The sequence below is a fragment of the Ctenopharyngodon idella genome, chromosome 9 (genome assembly GCF_019924925.1).
Source record: "Ctenopharyngodon idella isolate HZGC_01 chromosome 9, HZGC01, whole genome shotgun sequence".
NCBI classification, from domain to species: domain Eukaryota; kingdom Metazoa; phylum Chordata; class Actinopteri; order Cypriniformes; family Xenocyprididae; genus Ctenopharyngodon; species Ctenopharyngodon idella.
The window spans coordinates 21,009,109-21,027,031 of NC_067228.1; the positions used below are offsets into that span (position 1 = coordinate 21,009,109).

The window sequence follows — 17,923 nt, forward strand, 5'->3', positions numbered from 1 at the left end:
ACCTTTTAAAGTGTACACAGAAATGTCACTCACAGTCACACACTGTCTTTTGAATCTGTGTACTGAGCCTGTGTTTAATCACTGTACCGTGGAATTGCTATTTCGTGTCGTCCCAGGCAGCTGTACAGATGGACAACGTTGGGTAGACATGCTTCTCTCTCAGGTACCGTTGCATATGATCAAGTCAACACTGCACCCTAGTGGATGCTCTTTCAAATACACCTTGTACATGGGTCAATTACTGGACGATTTCTGTCTTGGTTTAGTAATTTATTCAAAAACACATTAAATATACAATTCATAAAGACAATGACCTGAATACACATCTTCTTCTAGTATTAGATTTTTATTAAATTACATTTCAAAAATCAATATTAACAAAAAATTATATTTGTAAAAACTACTTTTTGAAATTTTGAACTCATTTTGAAACTAATTTTGAAAATAATGATTAAGATCCCATGTGTACTGAAAGTGTAAAGAAACTACTGGTAACACTTTACTTATAGCCTTTAAATATAATGCATTATGAAAGTATTTTTTATACTTGAGCCTGGAGCCCGGAGCTGAGGGAGAGACCCACGACTAAGCAGTTAATTGATCACATTAGGAATATTAATGAATAATACTAATCATACTAATCATTTAAATGAAGATTTAAAGAAAATCAGTCTTTTGCTGGCTTGCAGGCTAGACAATAGAAGTATTTGATTCCCATGATAACTTCTGTCTCCGAGGATGTCACGTCCATTGCACACAACAGTCTTTACAGGAAAATGAGAGTATGAGGAAAAGAGAAAGAAAGAGATGGTGTGACACACATGCAGGAGTATACAAAGACATTTCATAAATAGCTGTAGAGAACTCTAAGTCTAATACCTTTTTTCAATGTCCTGTGAGAGTCGTCTGGCCTCTTCTGGATCTTTTTTTAATAGTGCCTGGAAAGCGGAGAAAGACTCCACCATGCCGATGTAGCCAGAGAGAGGTGTAGTCTTCCTCACCCAAAAATTCTCATGCCTTGAGACAAAACAGAGTTGCAGACTGGATTCTGATTGGTGAATACAGCATTCCAGCTGTGTTATAATCCACAATGAAGAAATAGCTTTGACATTATATATGATACTTATTTATGATCCTGCATAGCAATATTCTGTTATGTCAGACAGTCAGGGACACTTAATAAATTTACTTAATAGCATTTAAATGAAAAATTGAGTGCTTAGTATTTTTAGTGACATTCATTTTATGAAAACAATAAGGCACTCAAGGCATAACAAGTCTGTAACTATAGTCACAATACAACACTGCTTCTCTTACATTAGCTTAATAAATCCTTCTCCAGTCTCTAGCCCTAAGACTGATTGATTGCACTTTGAACTGTCTTCACCTACTTAACTACAAAGTTAATATTTTAACAGCTAGTTTGTAGAACTACATTACCATTCTTTGACTGGGTACTGGAGAGAGTCGTAAGTTTTCTTGTAAAGTTCGAGGGAGCTGGGACCCAGGTAAGGGTTCCGGAAAGGCTGTAGGGCTGCATAAAACTGTAATAAGACATGTATATATAACTCTCTTGCAAGACCAAAATTGTACCATTTGATTTTGTTAATGATTAAAAAAAATATACCAATCTAATATACCAACAATATTGTGTGGATCAATGAAACATTTAGCTAAATCTACCAATGAATTGCAAGTTGAAGCAGGAGATGCTAAAGCACATCAGGGCGGCCTGTGAGTCACGCAACATGACCATGATTCAAAGCTCAGGAATAAACCAGTGGCTCAGAGAGCAGGGGTTTTTATTTACACTCTTAGAAGAAAAGGCTCTTTATAGAACTTTAAAGGGTTGTCAGGTGGTTCATTTATAGAACTTTAGAGGTTCCCATTATTTATGGATTTAGTTTGAATTAATGTTGTTTAAATTCACATTTAATCTTAATTACATTTTATGAATTAATATTTATGTAATAAAGTATTATGCAATTACTTAAGACATTTCTCCTTATATAGACCCTCTTTGGCATAAAGTGTTTAAAATTAAGTCAAGAATCCTATATAGAACCCAATTGAACCTTTTTTAGAGTGTAGATTAGAATGTTTAAAATAAGTCTGAGGTCTGACCCATATTGAATTAGTGTTTGCCATTTGGACTTTTCTGTGAAAATAACAGGCTTCATGAAAGTACAGGGCTTTATTTTGATCCTTGAACTATTAGTTTAATCAGCCTTAGTACTGTAAAATGGTGTGGCAATGTGTGTTGAGTAAATGATTTATTATTATGACTTAACTGAAGATCAGAAAATGAGATCAGATGTTTTTTTTTATTGGCAATATGAACAATTTACATCATTTTAAAGAGCTTAAGTATATGTGGTGCACGCACAAATGTTCAGACAGTTGACAAGCAGTTATAAGTTAGAAATCTTATGTCTTATGATTCCTACCTCATTACAGATGTGGTTTAAAGTCTCTGAGCAGTCTCCATAGCTCAGCTCCATATCCATGGTGTAGTTGAGAAGTGCAAGGCAGCCATGAGGCTTAAGCACTCTGTGAGCCTCCTGAAGAAAACGCGAATGGTCAAACCAGTGGAATGCAGACATGGTCGTCACAAGATCTACAGAGCCATCTTCAAAAGGCAGTTCTTCAGCTGGACTCTCCCTTTGTGTTTCAAATAAGTGAAAACAGTATTATGTATACTATGGGTGAAACTCATAAAGAGAACAGAATCAAGAGCATAATCATGATTGTATTTCACCCCTAAATAAATGAACAAACAATTTAATAATTTAAATATTTTTTTCAGAAAACTCTGCAAATCTATATATATTGTAAAATATGAAACATTTGAAGTTATACACTTAACCATCCTTTGCATATTGGTTTATTAAAAATTCATAAATTTCATTTGTAAGTCACTTTGGATAAATTAATCTGTTAAAGGAATAAATTAATAAAATGTCATTTAAATGAAAACAACAACAACAACAACAACAACAAAAAACCTCTAGATAAGCAAGTTTGATCACATTTTGTGCCTGATTAGTTTGTTGTTTTGTGCTTGAGTAGTGTGTTTGATCCATTGTGACAGAAATGCCATTGCCCCAGTTTCATAATGATAGACCATAATTCCCAGCACAATTTCTGAGACTCAATCTTCAGATTAACATTCACTCTTAAAGTAAAACTACAAGTTACTAAATGTGTCTGCATTAGTTTAAAAGCAACGTGTTATGTGTAAATGATTGTGGCGAGGGGGGCGTGGTTCAGCGGAGTCGGCAGCGGGAGAGAGAGTCAGGAGACGAACGGTGAGTGAGTGGGTTAAATGCAAATGACAAACACCTGTCTCTTGTTTCAGTAATTGGTGTGGAGAGAGTATATAACACCAGGAGAAACAGGAGTGGGGGAGAGAGAGAAGGACTACTGACTGCTGCCCACGCTGGATGTGTCTCTTGTTGTGGAGAGAATTTGTGAATGATTTATGACCGTTTTGTGCCTGTCTGCACACCTTTTCTTTTTGTATGCTGAATTGGTTAAAATAAAGCAGTCAGTAGTCAAGCCGACCCTGTCCTCTTCCTTCCTAAACCTTGAACCTTGTTACAATGATCATGTACTGTCTGGTTGATAGAAAGGTGAACTGATTTATTTACACAAATGCAAGCTGTCATGTGTAACAGGATTAGGTGATTGACAGCAGTGTTTGTCTATCAATGAGTAGAATCTTCTATTTAAAGGCCGATTGGCTGTTACCTGGGATGCATCACGTCTGTTTTCCCCCTTTGTTTGCCTGTGTTGACGGTGGCTGTAAGTAAGCGTGGTATGTTTTAATAGGCGGTGATTTGGAAATTGTTGGTGTGCATAACTTGAAATCGCTTTTGTTAATTAGAGTGCAGCTTTATGTTCTGGTGCCCTTTCGTGCTGCTTAGAGGATTTGATGACTGTTCGCCTCTCAGGTAATGTGTATTTTTAAGAGCTCGTTGCATAGGGTTAGTATGGTTGTGTGGGCTTAACATTTTTTTCCGCATACTAAAATAGGCATGATTTTCTGTATCCCATTGTGCTATCGGTGGGCATGACCGTGACAAACCCGTGCTTATAAAGCATTCTATTTGGCGTGATATCCCGATGGTAAGTGTTTTAAACGCAACTATAATTAAGAGTGGGGATAATATTATGATTGGTAACGTCTCCTTTTATGTTCGCTGTAGGATTCTCCCTCTCGTTCTATGCCGTGATTGTTTGCTGTTGTCTTCGCACTGTTAAAGAGCTGCTGTTTATTCAGCCGCGCAGACGAAATCATCGCCATTAATTAAAGGGGACTGCTTGTTTTTATCTTGCCGTTTTAGTGCCCTGCTTCACATCTGTTTTTTTTTTTGGGAGGCCTGATCAGCTCTTTTCGTTTGTAGAAGAGATTAAACTGGCCTCTGTCTCTTCCTTAGGGTGTCGTAATCAGATTTTCTTACTAGTAAAAAAAACTTGGGCTTGTGTCTCAAAATTGCACTGCCACAACCTACATGCATGCAGTAACACCCAGTTCAGGTTTGCCTACCGGTAAGAAACATTTGGAACGTTGACATGTTTCCTCGCCATCTCCAGTTGAGCTGGACTGATGTCTGTTCCCACCACATGAGTAAAATGTGGTCCTAAGAGCAATGTTCCCTGCCCTGACCCACAACCAACATCTACTGCCAGGTTATTGGATGAATCTTTCTGAGAAATTAGAATAAAATAGTGCAATATGTCCAGATGTTAACGAAATGACAAAGATGGCAGGCTAGTGAGTGAATGAACAACAACAAACAGCCGAAGTCTTACATTACTCTTGTGGAATTGTAGAACCTTGCCGATGAGCTCTTCAGAAGGAGAAATTCGGTACTTCCTGTATAAGGCTGCATGTTCTTTATCCTCAAACAAACGTACAGCCATTTTTGGACAGCTGTACAGCCTCTCAGATCAGACAAAATGGAGAGATTTGAACAGTCAGCATACTAGCTTGAGGAAAAAAACTAGGAGACAATGGGAGGAGCCATCTCAAGTTTCAGGCTCTGCTTATTCACACGCTGACACAATATCAACCATGCCAGTCACGCAAAGCTGTTTGAAACATTCCTTTGGGCTAACCATTTTGTGCTCGGTTTGCTAATGAGGACTTGTGCCTCATGGTTTTCTCACATGTACTGTGCAGTAGAATAATAAAAAAATCCTTTCAAGGTTAATAAACATCTCATATGCAATGTGCAGAAAGGGATCAAAGGTTTCCAGGCTAACCAGATGTCATGCTGGGAGGATGAAGTAAAATGTTCACAATATCAGAGCAGGGGAAAACTTTACACAAGTTTTCCCTACAGTAATTTTGAAAGCTATCTCTAGTTAGATTAAAATCATGAGATTTGTAAGACAAATGATGTATGGCAAATTAAGAAAGATGGATATATGAAAATATAAGAGAGAAAGTACAGAGATGCATAATGCTCAACCAATCTGTTAATGTTGATATTGCTGATGAAGAACAGGCAGTGTTGAGGAAAGTTACTTTTTAAAAGTAGCAATATTGCATTGCTCGTTAAAAAGTAACTAATTGTGTTACTTTTTATGGAAAGTAATGCATTTTTACTTTTGTGTTGTTTTTTGTCACCTGGGTTGGACTTAGTTTGTTTTTTAATAATAAAAATTAAAATAAAAAAGTTGCATTTTTGGTAATTGTAAAGGCCCCTTTCAACACTATTACTTCAGCTATATATTTTTTCAAGTCAAGTCACCTTTATTTGTATAGCGCTTTTTACAATGCAGATTGTGTCAAAGCAGCTTTACAGTGATAACAGGTAAATAATTTTGGCTACACAGCAGCTCTTAAAAAAACTGGTGTCACTGAGCAGCTTAAATAAATTCAGTATTGATTAATTCCATTGTAAAAATCAATAGTTATTAATTTAGTTAATTTATCTATATATCAGCACTGGAGAATGTCATCATCCAGTGATGTCATCATCCAGCTCAGCTCATTTCGCATGCAATGGTGTCAATGCAGGCAGATCAAAAACATTGTTGAATATCAAGTGTCCCCAACTAAGCAAGCCAAAGGCGACAGCGGCAAGGAACCCAAACTCCAACAGGTGACAAACAGGTGATAAAAATGGAGAAAAAAACCTTGAGAGAAACCTGGCTCAGTCGGGGAGCCAGTTCTCCTCTGGCCAACACTGAACAGTGCATAATTATGATTTAGGCAGCATTACAGTTCATAAGTCCAATTGGGATTGCAACAGTCAAAATATTTAAGTGTATCTAGTTGAAGATCGTATTCATCACGCCGGTATGGACGGTTTATTGGGAATCTGTGCCACTGGCTGTCGTGTCGGTGAGGCCTTCACAGGGGATGATCTAGTTGACACAATCTCTGCTGACACTTCAGGGATGCATTGTGGTCGTGTCTAGGCGCAGGTCCTCAATCTGACCTGGATACGGCCCGGATCCGGCTGACTATGGTAAACCTCGGGATAAACAGAGAGACAAATGTTAGCGTAGATGCCATTCTTCTTCTGATGTAATGAGTGCATCTGGTGTTATAGGAAGTGTTCCCAGTTCCAGCTGGCCTAATTTATGCAGCCTAACGGATTAAAGGATTGTTAAAGAGATGCGTTTTTAGTCTAGATTTAAACTGACAGAGTGTGTCTGCTTCCTGAACAATGCTAGGAAGATTGTTATAGAGTTTAGGTGCCAAATAGGAGAAGGATCTACCACCTGTGGTTGATTTTGATATTCTAGATATTATCAACTGGCCAGAATTCTGAGATCGCAATAGACGTGATGGACTATAAAGCGTTAAGAGCTCGCTCAGGTACTGGGGAACTAAACCATTTAGTGCTTTCTAATTAATTAAGTAATTAGCAAGATTTTAAAATCTATATAATGTTTAGGGAGCCAATGCAGTGTTGACAGAACTGGGCTAATATGGTCATACTTCCTGGTTCTAGTAAGACCAGCTGTAGTTTGTTTATCAAACGAGCAGGGCAACTACCCAGTAGAGCATTACAGTAATCTAGCCTTGAGGTCATGAACGCATGAACTAACTGTTCTGCATTTGTCATTGAGAGCATATGTCGTAGTTTAGATATATTTTTAAGATGGAAGAATGTGGCCTTACACATGCTAGAAACATGGCTTTCAAATGAAAGATTGGTATCAAAGAGCACACCCAGGTTCCTAACTGATGACGAAGACTTAACAGAGCAGCCATCAAGTTTTAGATAGTATTCTAGGTTATTACGTGCAGAAGTTTTTGGTCCAATAATTAGAATCTGTTTTTTCTGAATTTAGTAGTAGGAAATTACTGGTCATCCAGGGCACAAAGCAATATAGAGCTGAGTATCATCAGTGTAACAGTGAAAAGAAATTTACTTAATAGTTTGCATTTGACTGTTTTTATTTATTTCGCAGAATACTAAATCTGTTTTTGTGCAAGTGAGATGAGTAAATGCATGTTCACTTTAGTCTAAAACTACAATAACCACGTTTACACAGTGAACATAACACATCCGCCTCTTACGATGTCTCTCAACATGGGGACAGGAGAGGTGTCAGTCAATACATGGGAAAACAAAGTAACTTGCGTTACTAATTTAAAAAAAAGTAACTATGATGTTTTGTTGTAAATTTAAAAGTAATGTGTTGCTTTACTCGTTACTTAAAAGAGTAAACTGATTACGTAACTGATGTTACTTGTAATACGTCACCCTCAACACTGAGAACAGGCTCATGAAATAAAGAAAGGCTTAATGTGAAGTGTTGGTGTTAAGAAAGATTTATTTACATTTTTACAAAACCTAGATGGAGTAAACATTTATGTGGCATCCAGGGAATGTTTACTGCTCATGTGAACAAACTACAAAACTGCAAAAAACAAAAAACAAAACATTCTTTTTATTGTTTTTCTTTAACAACATTGTATTGATGTATGCTTTTAGAGTAAATTATTTCAAAGTAACATCATAGCATCATAATACATAGTGCAAATACCAGGTGATTTGTATTTTCAGAATCTTTCATGTGAAATAAGAAATAGTGTTTGTAAGCTCACCGATTTGTTAACAACTTGATTAACTAAACACCTAGGATGACAGTACAGAAGTGGTGAGTCATGTGTCACTCAGGTTTACATGCAAGCACACAGTAGTACTCCATTATAAAGTCAACTTTGGCCTCTGTTGATGACACTTTCATCTCATCTAGAATACTGGAACAGAATAAGTGACAAGCAAATATTATACCATCAAAATCCTCTGTAAAGGACAAAAATCATATGAGCGTAATCTAATATTATGAAAAATGAATTAACATTGTTTCCTCAACGATATAGTATAATTATAGTATAATTTTGTGTTGCAAACCATCAATGTTGCATGACAGTAAAAGTGAAGTGTTTAAATTTTGCAGAAAGAAGTAAATAATTACCGTGATGTTGTTTTCTCCAACAGCGCAGTTGCGGCATTTGGATCGGCTCTCAGATAGGCTTGGTACATGGAGAACGTCTGAATAAAACCAATTATGTTCTTGATGCTTAGCTGCAGCTTTACTGGAATTATTTCAATCCTTACAAAGACAGAACATAATATTACAAAGGTATCAGAAACCACAACTGCAACTCATATCAAAGATGGCATTATTCAAAACAAATTATGTAAAATATAATGTAATTTTAAATGTTAATGTTAATAAATGTTATTTTAAGTTATAATAATGTATAAACAAAATATAATGTTTTATTTTAAACACAAATGTAACTAGGCAGAAGAAAGTAAATGTGATAAGCAGATTTGTGTAGAGGCCCATTGACACAGAAAGTTAATTATTCATTACAGTGCAGTGCTCTGGATTACCTCTCTTTATCTGGGAAGGGTATGGCTTCAAATAAGTCCTTTAGCTTACTGTTGGCCCCAGCTACCCTAGTGCTTGTGTAGGGCAGCAGAATTTGCATTACCTTGCGGGATAAATTAATGTAAGAGTGCAGTTATCACTATTCTGTGAGCACATTGCAGCAGTTACATTTCAAATTTGATAAACATGCATTCAGTAAGCTAAAGCTTTGGTATTTGAATATTAAACAGAGTCAGTTTGTTACATAATTTATTATTAATTACTTGCTCCATGTACTCAAATTCAGTTCATATATACATAGTTATGGTATATGCTTACTTCCTCATATATGTTATTAAGTCGATCACCACAGGACTCATGGTGTATTTTCTCATTGCCTCCATAACCAAAGAGAGCCAGGCAGCCATGAGGCTTCAGGACACGTACAGCCTCCTTTATGAAACGTTCAGTGTCAAACCAATGAGCTGCAGACGCAGCTGTCAGCAGATCCACCGAGCCATCTGGGAATGGCAGCTCCTCTGCTGTGCCTACTCTGTCCATTGATGATAAACACGATAAGGCTAGACCACAGTAATCTGCTAGCAGCGTATTGCACAATGCTGTGTCTCAGACCTAATTTCATTCTTTCAAGGTTATACAAAGGTATAAAGATGCATTGTTCCATATCTATTGCATAATCAGAGTAAAGGAGAGATGGAACAAGAATTTGTTTGTTAAAGAAGAGTAGAAACATGCTTTACTGACCTGTAGCTGAGGTTAGGGAACCCCAGCACTGCTCTCGCTTCCTTTACCTGAGATTCACTGACATCAATGCCCACAACCTGCTGAAAGTATGCTGTCAGCAGACGAGAGTTCTGCCCTGTTCCGCAGCCTAAATCCACGGCCAGCTGATGGGGCTTTCCTTTCTGTGAAGCATGTTTTTATCATTAAATATTATATGGGAGAACAGCTTTTTATGAATAAATTAGTAAATAGGCATAGATTATTTAACATCAGCTCCTTTACTGTCTGACTGTGGAGGTGCAATCTGTACTTACAATACCACAATTTTCTTCTCAAGAACACAAGCATAACTGGCAGGAATTAGTACGGAATAAAAGACAGCTGTCACGGAGACGAACTCCGTAATTCCCTCCTCTGGCCATCGGAGGGAACCCCCTCCCGAGTACTGACATGCACTCACACTCACGCACTACATTTCCCAGCAGCCCCGTACCTTGGACTAATCACCACACCCAGCTGAAGCTCATTTACCGGACTATTTAAGACTCTCATTGCCTCATCACCATTGCGAAGTTTTGTATTGCCACGGTGTACATTTCTAAACGCGTTTTCCTGTGTTTATTGCCTGCCTGTTACTGATCCTGTTTGCCTCTCGATTACGATTCTCTGCCGCCCGCCTTTTGGACTGTTTATTGTTATCTGGACTGTGAGTGTTTTCCGCCTGCCCTGATTCTTTGCCTGTACCCTGACTACGATTCTGCCTGTCGTACACCATACCTGTTTGCCCCTGTTTGACCCTGCCTGTTGTACCACGCATTTCTCTAATAAAAGCCTGCTTATGGATCCCAACTCGAGTTACAACAGCAGATGAATTAAGTTTTACTATGGTTTATTGTACATGGTAAAATGATAACATTGCGCTTCAGTAGCCTACCATGATATCTTATATTATCATCTAAATTTATAATATATCATTACGGCCACATAATAGAATGTGCTAATGAATATTTATTATTATTATTATTATTATTATTATTATTATTATTACTACTACTACAATAATGTACTATAGGCTAATGTATTTTACTGATATTTTGGAAAGGCCTTAGTGTTACCAAACAAACATTCAGCTGTCGTGCACAGAATGGACAAACATGTCGGATTGTTGAGCTCATGACAAAATGTACAATAATATTAACATGACAGGACTAACCTTTTTGTCCAGATACTGGAGAACAAGCTCCTTCAGCTCATCAGGTGGATCAAATCGATATTTTTGATATAGGGTGGCATGTTGTTTATCTTCAAACATTCTGTCAGTCATCTTCACTATGACTTCAGAGCAAATCTTCAGAGGAAATTTCTGCACGTCTGCTTAGAAGAGTTCATTATTACTGAACATTACAAATAAGAGGCCGGACAAACCTAGGCTATAGTGACCAAGATAAGGCAATTATAAGCAGTATAGACAGTCCCTAGTCTTTGTTATAGGTCTCTGTGGAACAAAAGAAGGGCATTTCCCCATTTCTCCAAGTAGGTATAACTCCAGAACGGAGATCTCCATTTTTGGGCATTTTTAGACTGGGATAGGTGTTTTAACTATTCAATCAAAAAAGTTTGGAAGCCTGAAAGCCCATACATTGTTATTTTTTCTTTCTTGATTTCTCGTGATCAAGAATTTTTTTTTTCTTATTTTCTTATGTAAAGAAAAGAAAAAAAAGAAAAAAAGATGGATGTCATTTAGGTCTTCAGTAAAACATGGACAATTTCTTCCTATTGCCTATGTGTAGACGTACGGAAACAATTTACGCATGTATACGTTTTCTATACAAATTCTTAGCCTTAAGGAAATTTGTGACAGATGATGATTGTCGCCCAGTCCAACCTCAAATCAGTTATTGATTGAAGTCAGTGAAGGCAACTACATTGCAGTATTATTGTAAATAAGGATAAGGTCAGACATGGGTACAAACCATTTTTGATACAAAATTACAAACATGATCAATAGATTTTCAGTATCTTTCATAAACCATTTTGCGGCCATGCCATAATCTGCAGTACAAGTATTATATAGCTGTTGTGCTTCAAAATATGTGAATAGCACAGAAAACAACCTATGGCATGCGAGCAAACAGTATGTATCTTATTTATATTAGGAAAATACATGTCAATGTTTCTTTTTGTTAGGGTAAACCTTCTTCATAAAAGCTATAAATAACTTCATAAGACATAACTTCACCAATCTACAGATGAGCATCATCCATGTCGAATACCTTCTGCAGAACAATTTAGATAAAATTTAAAGTTGGTGTATTACATAAGTTGTTAATAATATACGTTATTATTGTAAGTGTTTCTATCAACATGACAAATACATTAGCACATTATTGCATTGGTGTATTTTATCGTATTTTTACAGAATGAGTTTTATATGCATTACTAATATTTAAGTGACCGTATAAAATGCATTGATATAAATTGTTAACCAAAAACTCAGAAAACTTTAAACATTAGCATCACTTTTTTGACTACATGGTCACAACAGATAACAAAATTACAAAAAATCATTAATGTAAGCACAATCTTCTCTAAAAACAGCAATAAAAAAAAAACTAAAAAGTAGGAAATAACATAAGTGGCAAAAACAATTTGGTAACACTTTACAATAAGGTTCATTAGTTAAACATTAGTTAATGTATTAACTAACATGAACGAACCATGAGCAATACATTTGTTACTGTATTTACTCATCTTCGCTAACGTTAGTTAATGAAAATAGTGTTCATTGTTTGTTCATGTCGGTTCACAGTGCATTAACTAATGTTAACAAGATTTTAATAATGTATTAGTAAATTTTGAAATTAACATTAACAAAGATTAATAAATGCTGTATAAGTGCAGTTCATTATTAGTTCATGTTAACTTATGTAGTTAACTAATGTTAACTAATGAAACTTATTGTAAAGTGTGTGTTAGCTGATTCCACTTTGTTTGACAACCGGTATGTTAAAGTAATGCAACATCTAAGCAGATTCACACAAAGCATTCAGCTGGCACCCAAGATGGAAAGACCACAGCATCACTGTTCCTAATTTCAGGCTACATGTATAGTGAGAATATATTATACAAAATAACTTATTTAGTGCACGCCACATTAAATTCCAAACTTGCTGAAAACTTGAATCATACATGCAGGTATGCTGTCTGTGGGATGTTTGCAAATAAAATCATACTTTAAATGGAACTTTCATAGTTTTAATTTTTGTTTCATGTTTATTATGCCTGTGTTTCTTACATTTCCTTGGTTCTGTTTCCACAAGGTTCTGTCAGAGTTCTTAAGTCTTTGGGCCCTATCATACACCCGGCGCAATGTGGCTAGTTTCAGCCCGACGCAGTTTTCATTTTCATGCCCTGCGCTACGTTTAAATAGCAAATGCATTTGCGCCCATTTGTGCGCCCAAGAGCGTGCATGGTCTGAAAACGAGGTGTGTTCAGGCGCATTGTTAGTGCGTTGCTATTTTGAGGCAACTGAAATAGACTGCCCCGTTGACCAACTGAATGGTCTAAAGTCAACGGCACAATTTTGTTGTTGTTGTTGTTATTTAATGAGCACTTTAGTATGGGCCTATGCGGGTGCACAACGCACGTACATTCTGCTTTTTACACACACAGGGATGCGCAGCAGCACACAAACATGCCAAATATTAAAAATAAAAGGGATAAAAATTATAAAAGAATATTATTGTGTGCATAAAGATGAAAATGCTTTGGTGGAATCCGCCTTTTCCTGTAGATGGTCTGCTTCCTCACTCTGTTTCCTCACTATAGAATCTTTCAGTTTTTCTGCTTGCAAATTCCGCCTAGTAAATAGCGAATACACCATGGCGAAAGCGCAACTGGCTTTTAAAGGGAATGGGAGATGAGACTCTGGTTGGTTTATTGCACTTTATGCCCAAAATACAACCCTTTTAGACCATGTATACAGTATACATATAACGAACCTATACCACCAAATGTCCAAACGAATCTTTTTTGAGGTTTCCACTTGTTTTTGACTGGTTGTGCGAGCGTAAGGGATGCTCAAAGGGTTCAGTTAGGCACTAGTAGAAATGGTGGTGGGAGTTTCCGGTTAGAGAAACTGGAGCGAGAGAGCGGGTCCCATTTGAAGGATTTTATTTGTATTATAGCTGCATGTATGAAGTATTACAGGCATTCGCCCATAGGGGTATGTGTGGTCTACAATGAACAAAGAAAACAAAATACAATATAAATTTGCTGATATAAGAAATAACAAAGAAAATTAACCTCATTACAGTAGTAGTAATAATAGTAGTTCATAAATTATGAAGTGTCAGACATGAGGTACCATCTGTAAACCACAGCTTCACATTATGAAAATATACCGATCATTATTTGAACTATACAGTTCACTAATGACAATAACAGAATGTACAAAAATATCTAAGTTGAACAGCTTAGAATGTAAAACGATAACTTACTTCTTAATCAGTCACTCACAGCAACAACCATGCAGTAGTCCAATATCTGGCACAAAGAACAAGTCAGTTTTCCCACCGATATACTGCCTTCTGATAATGATGCAGACATGTCTCGAGTATCGACTTGCCCAGGCAATAATATATACATAAAGATACCTTTAGGGGGCATCGTTGGGTTTTCATACACTGGTCCTTTCGGATTTTTTTTTTGAATCTGCAAAATATTTCTGACAAAAAACATGTGAGTGGTGGCAGACACCGGTATCAGTATAGTTTTATTTAATGCCATATCAGCATCTGTGGCTAACTTCATGGCAAAAACTGAGTTACATATATACAATAAAAATAAATAATCAAGCAAACAGAAAAAAAAATAATACAGCAATTAATATTATACAAGATTTTTTAACATTAATATGTGATAAAAATTCTAAAACCTTTTTCTTGTAAAATCTTACTAAAGTCCTTAGGTGATCTTACTTCATAAAAATGTTTTCTACTTGCATTGAAAGCAGGACAGTCCAATAAAATATGTTTAATGGAAAGAGAGGTCTTGCAAAACATACATAAATTTGGGTCTTGGTCTTGAAGCAAAAATGTAAAAATGTCTTTTATGACCTATTCGACATCTAATGAACACCACTTGATTAAACCTTGTTTAAGGGAGATTTCAGGATGAATTTCATGTAATTTATTGTTTGTACATGTATCCCACTCTTCTTGCTACTTATTTAATATATAATAATTGACAGTATGTCTAAGGTATGAGGGAGGAATTTGACATTCTTCTACGTTTATTATATACTTAAGTATAGTAACTAATTACATTTACTCAAATACTTTACACCACTGCAAAGTGGAGAATCGCCCCGGATCTCTCTGAACTGCCCTAATGGAAGTGGTTTGTGTGCAGATTCCAGAAAGATCTGGAAAAATACTACAGTAAAACATTTGAAGGTTATGGTAAGATCCCAGGTGAATAGAGAAAACAGGATGCTATTGAGAGTTTGCATCAATACATCTAATGGAGAAGATAAACAATCAGACACATCACACATCTCAGATTCTCCTCATTTCACAGTAAGAAATGTGTTTCTTTGACATTTTTCAGTGAGACTCTAGGCAGAGCTTTATCAAATACACTATAAGAGGGTTAAAGACAATATTCAATTCCTTATGTAAATTCAATGATCAAATTCTGTGTGGATCTCAGTTTTCAGTGATAGACACATGACTAGTGCCTGGTCTGTGTGTGCAATTCCACAAACCTGGAAGACCATCTTGCACTTGCACTTTTTGTGACCTCTGGACATTAAATTCGTTGGACCTTTTTTGACTTCATTCTCATGTACGGATCTTTCATTCTTTTTGTTCTTGGAGTTATCTTTGGATCTACGCACCACCAGAAACTGTATGTATAAGTATTTGTTTGGACTGTGATCTGTGCGCTATGCTTTTCCGTTTTTCGGAGAGTTACCTCATGGTGACAAGTAGCGTATGCGGCTTGGTATGAGAGCAGACAAGTTACATGTTTTAAGTTGCTGTACTCATTCAGTAAGTGTTATACCATGCTATTGTTAACATGTTAAGCAAATGAGCAAGTTGGCTTTTTTTTTTTTTTTTTTGTATTTTCTTAGGGTTTACAGTGAAGTAAATAAATCATTTGATTTGCAAGAACTCAAAATAAAAAAAAGTTAACTAAATATTTTATGTTAAATGCTATCAAAATGTATGAGTTAGCTAACTCAGTCCTTCAAGTTAGGAGCAATTAACATGAATGAGTACTACAAACTCAAAACTTGATAGTTCTGCTTACTTAAAATTAGGAACATCATAACTCAAAAAAATTGATGTAACTGATTACCTCAAATTTTTTGAATTAGCCCAATTTATTCAGGTTTACTATGCAAGACAGAGACTTTTTTCAAATGGGAACATGAGTTCACAATGGGAATTTGCATTAATCAGGGTCCCAAAATATCTCTAAACTTTTAAAACCTTTATTACCTTCTGGTTTACTTTTGTGGGAATGAGACCTTTGTACCAGTCGCACTGAGACATTTCAAATGATACTAAACATGTATGGTGTTGTATGATAACTGTTCACATTATACCATATTGATTTCTGGTTGATTTTCAGGTTATCTCCATATGTAGAGAGTAGTAGTTAAACGTATCGTTGTTGATCTGTGATCCGTACGGACCAAGCCCCACGGTTCGGCACGCATGTGATTCGCGGATCAATTGCAAGTTTAACTGCAATAGAGTGAAAGGTTATGCACGTGTTTTGTCTTGCTAGTTTACACATTAAATAGATATAAAACCATTCCAGCGCTAGAAGAGGCAAAAGAGGATTTAATTCGGTAGGCTATCGCACGGCACGCTGTTATCGGTGCGCACAGACCTCAGTGCACTTGGATGGACACATACATGCATTATGTCAGTCAAAATACCCCTCTCGGCAAGTATTCTCGTAAACACATTCGGTTATGTCTTAAGTGAACGAGGTGAGAATTCGGATGTGTATCTATTGGATGTGTGCGTGCATGGGGTCTTACTCTTAAAGTGACAGCAACCTATAAATACCCGCTGATGTCTGTCATGTAAATCAAACAACAAAACACAGCTTTGACAAAGATTAATCTATATTAAATTTATACAGTGAACAGTGTCATTTTACATTTAATTACATTTCTGTACACAAAAATTAATACTACAGTTAGACCTTATATTTATTTGTAACTTTATGTTGTATTTATCTATGCTTGTAATTAGTATACAGTATTTGTAGTAGTTTGTGTAGTAGTATACTGTATTTGTAGTAGTAGTAGTACAGTATTTGTAGTAGTAGTACAGTATTTGTAGTAGTTTCTGCTGTGGTATCGGAGTAGTTAAAGTAGGCTAAGTAATAAATGCAAAGTTACCCCCCACCCCCCAATTTTTTTTCTTTTTTTTTTCTTAATAACCGTGATATGATCCAAATTGTGAGTTTTGTGATCCATTGAACCACTAGTAGAGAGAAGAGATGGCAGAAGAGGGGGTGAAGGAAAGAAAATGTAGATTAAGACAATACTGAGGTGTGATCGGCTCAGCGTGACTGTGTCTCGGACGGGGATGTGAATTTTGCAAGAGAGAGTTCAAATGTTAAGTCACTACATCAACATCTCTAATCATAACGGTGGGGGAACGGATTCCGACAGATGGATTTTTGCTGTCAGATTCTGTTCCCCCCATGGGTCTTACACAATGAGGTTCTAATATTTATCAAACAGACCTTGGCTTGTCATTGCAAATAGCCTAGTGGGCAGCACGCTGACATATAGCACACTTGTGCTTTGGACAACCTGAGTTCAAGTCCCACCTCCTGGACTTTTCCAGATCCCATCCCACTCTCTTCAATTTTTCTTACTGTCTACATACCGTCCAATCTGGTTAAAGTCCATCCACACAGAGGATAGAATCAGCATCTTTTAAAGGTGCAGTATGTAGGATTTCTGTCCGCTAGAGGTCGCTAGAGGCCTTTTCAAAACAAAGGCGTAGCTTGATGACGCCAAGTTTGAGTGCGGAATCTTGGGACATGTGGTCTTCACCTTAACAGACGGTGCAAAAGAATAGGGATAGGACTCGGGAAGAAATCATGTTCATGGATGCGATTATTAACGTTATTGTAGTATGAAGCAGAGCAGGACCAAGTGTTGTGGGAGCTGAACAAGGCCGCTGGAGCGATTGCACAACACACGCCTCACGAGCAGCGGAACTTTTATTATGCCACAGTCACCGGCGCCGCTTCCGCTTTTCCGGTCATGAGTACTAGGTAACACAGCTCTATT

General features: G+C 36.7%; 2 protein-coding genes across 3 annotated transcripts; both read right to left on the reverse strand.

Annotated features, from left to right (window-relative positions):
- Window positions 1-249: 249 nt before the first annotated feature.
- Window positions 250-5,025, reverse strand: zgc:162780 (uncharacterized protein LOC555377 homolog). The gene is made up of 6 exons (XM_051906534.1): window positions 4,816-5,025; window positions 4,550-4,710; window positions 2,448-2,661; window positions 1,441-1,544; window positions 880-1,017; window positions 250-764 (listed from the first exon to the last, which is right to left on the reverse strand). Exons 1-6 carry the CDS (start codon window positions 4,924-4,926, stop codon window positions 668-670), a joined length of 825 nt encoding a protein of 274 aa, XP_051762494.1. The 5' UTR covers window positions 4,927-5,025; the 3' UTR covers window positions 250-667.
- LOC127519089 (putative methyltransferase DDB_G0268948) lies at window positions 4,816-14,033 on the reverse strand. 2 transcript variants are annotated; one of them, XM_051906536.1, is made up of 8 exons: window positions 10,808-14,033; window positions 9,616-9,776; window positions 9,190-9,403; window positions 8,874-8,974; window positions 8,449-8,586; window positions 8,075-8,230; window positions 7,808-7,887; window positions 4,816-6,488 (listed from the first exon to the last, which is right to left on the reverse strand). In XM_051906536.1, the coding sequence occupies exons 1-6, from the start codon at window positions 10,916-10,918 to the stop codon at window positions 8,140-8,142; spliced, it is 816 nt and encodes a 271-aa protein (XP_051762496.1). In that variant the 5' UTR covers window positions 10,919-14,033; the 3' UTR covers window positions 4,816-6,488; window positions 7,808-7,887; window positions 8,075-8,139. The 2 variants fall into 2 exon arrangements, with proteins under 2 accessions (XP_051762496.1, XP_051762495.1); XM_051906535.1 differs by having other exon boundaries at window positions 7,808-8,230.
- Between the last annotated feature and the right edge of the window lie 3,890 nt (window positions 14,034-17,923).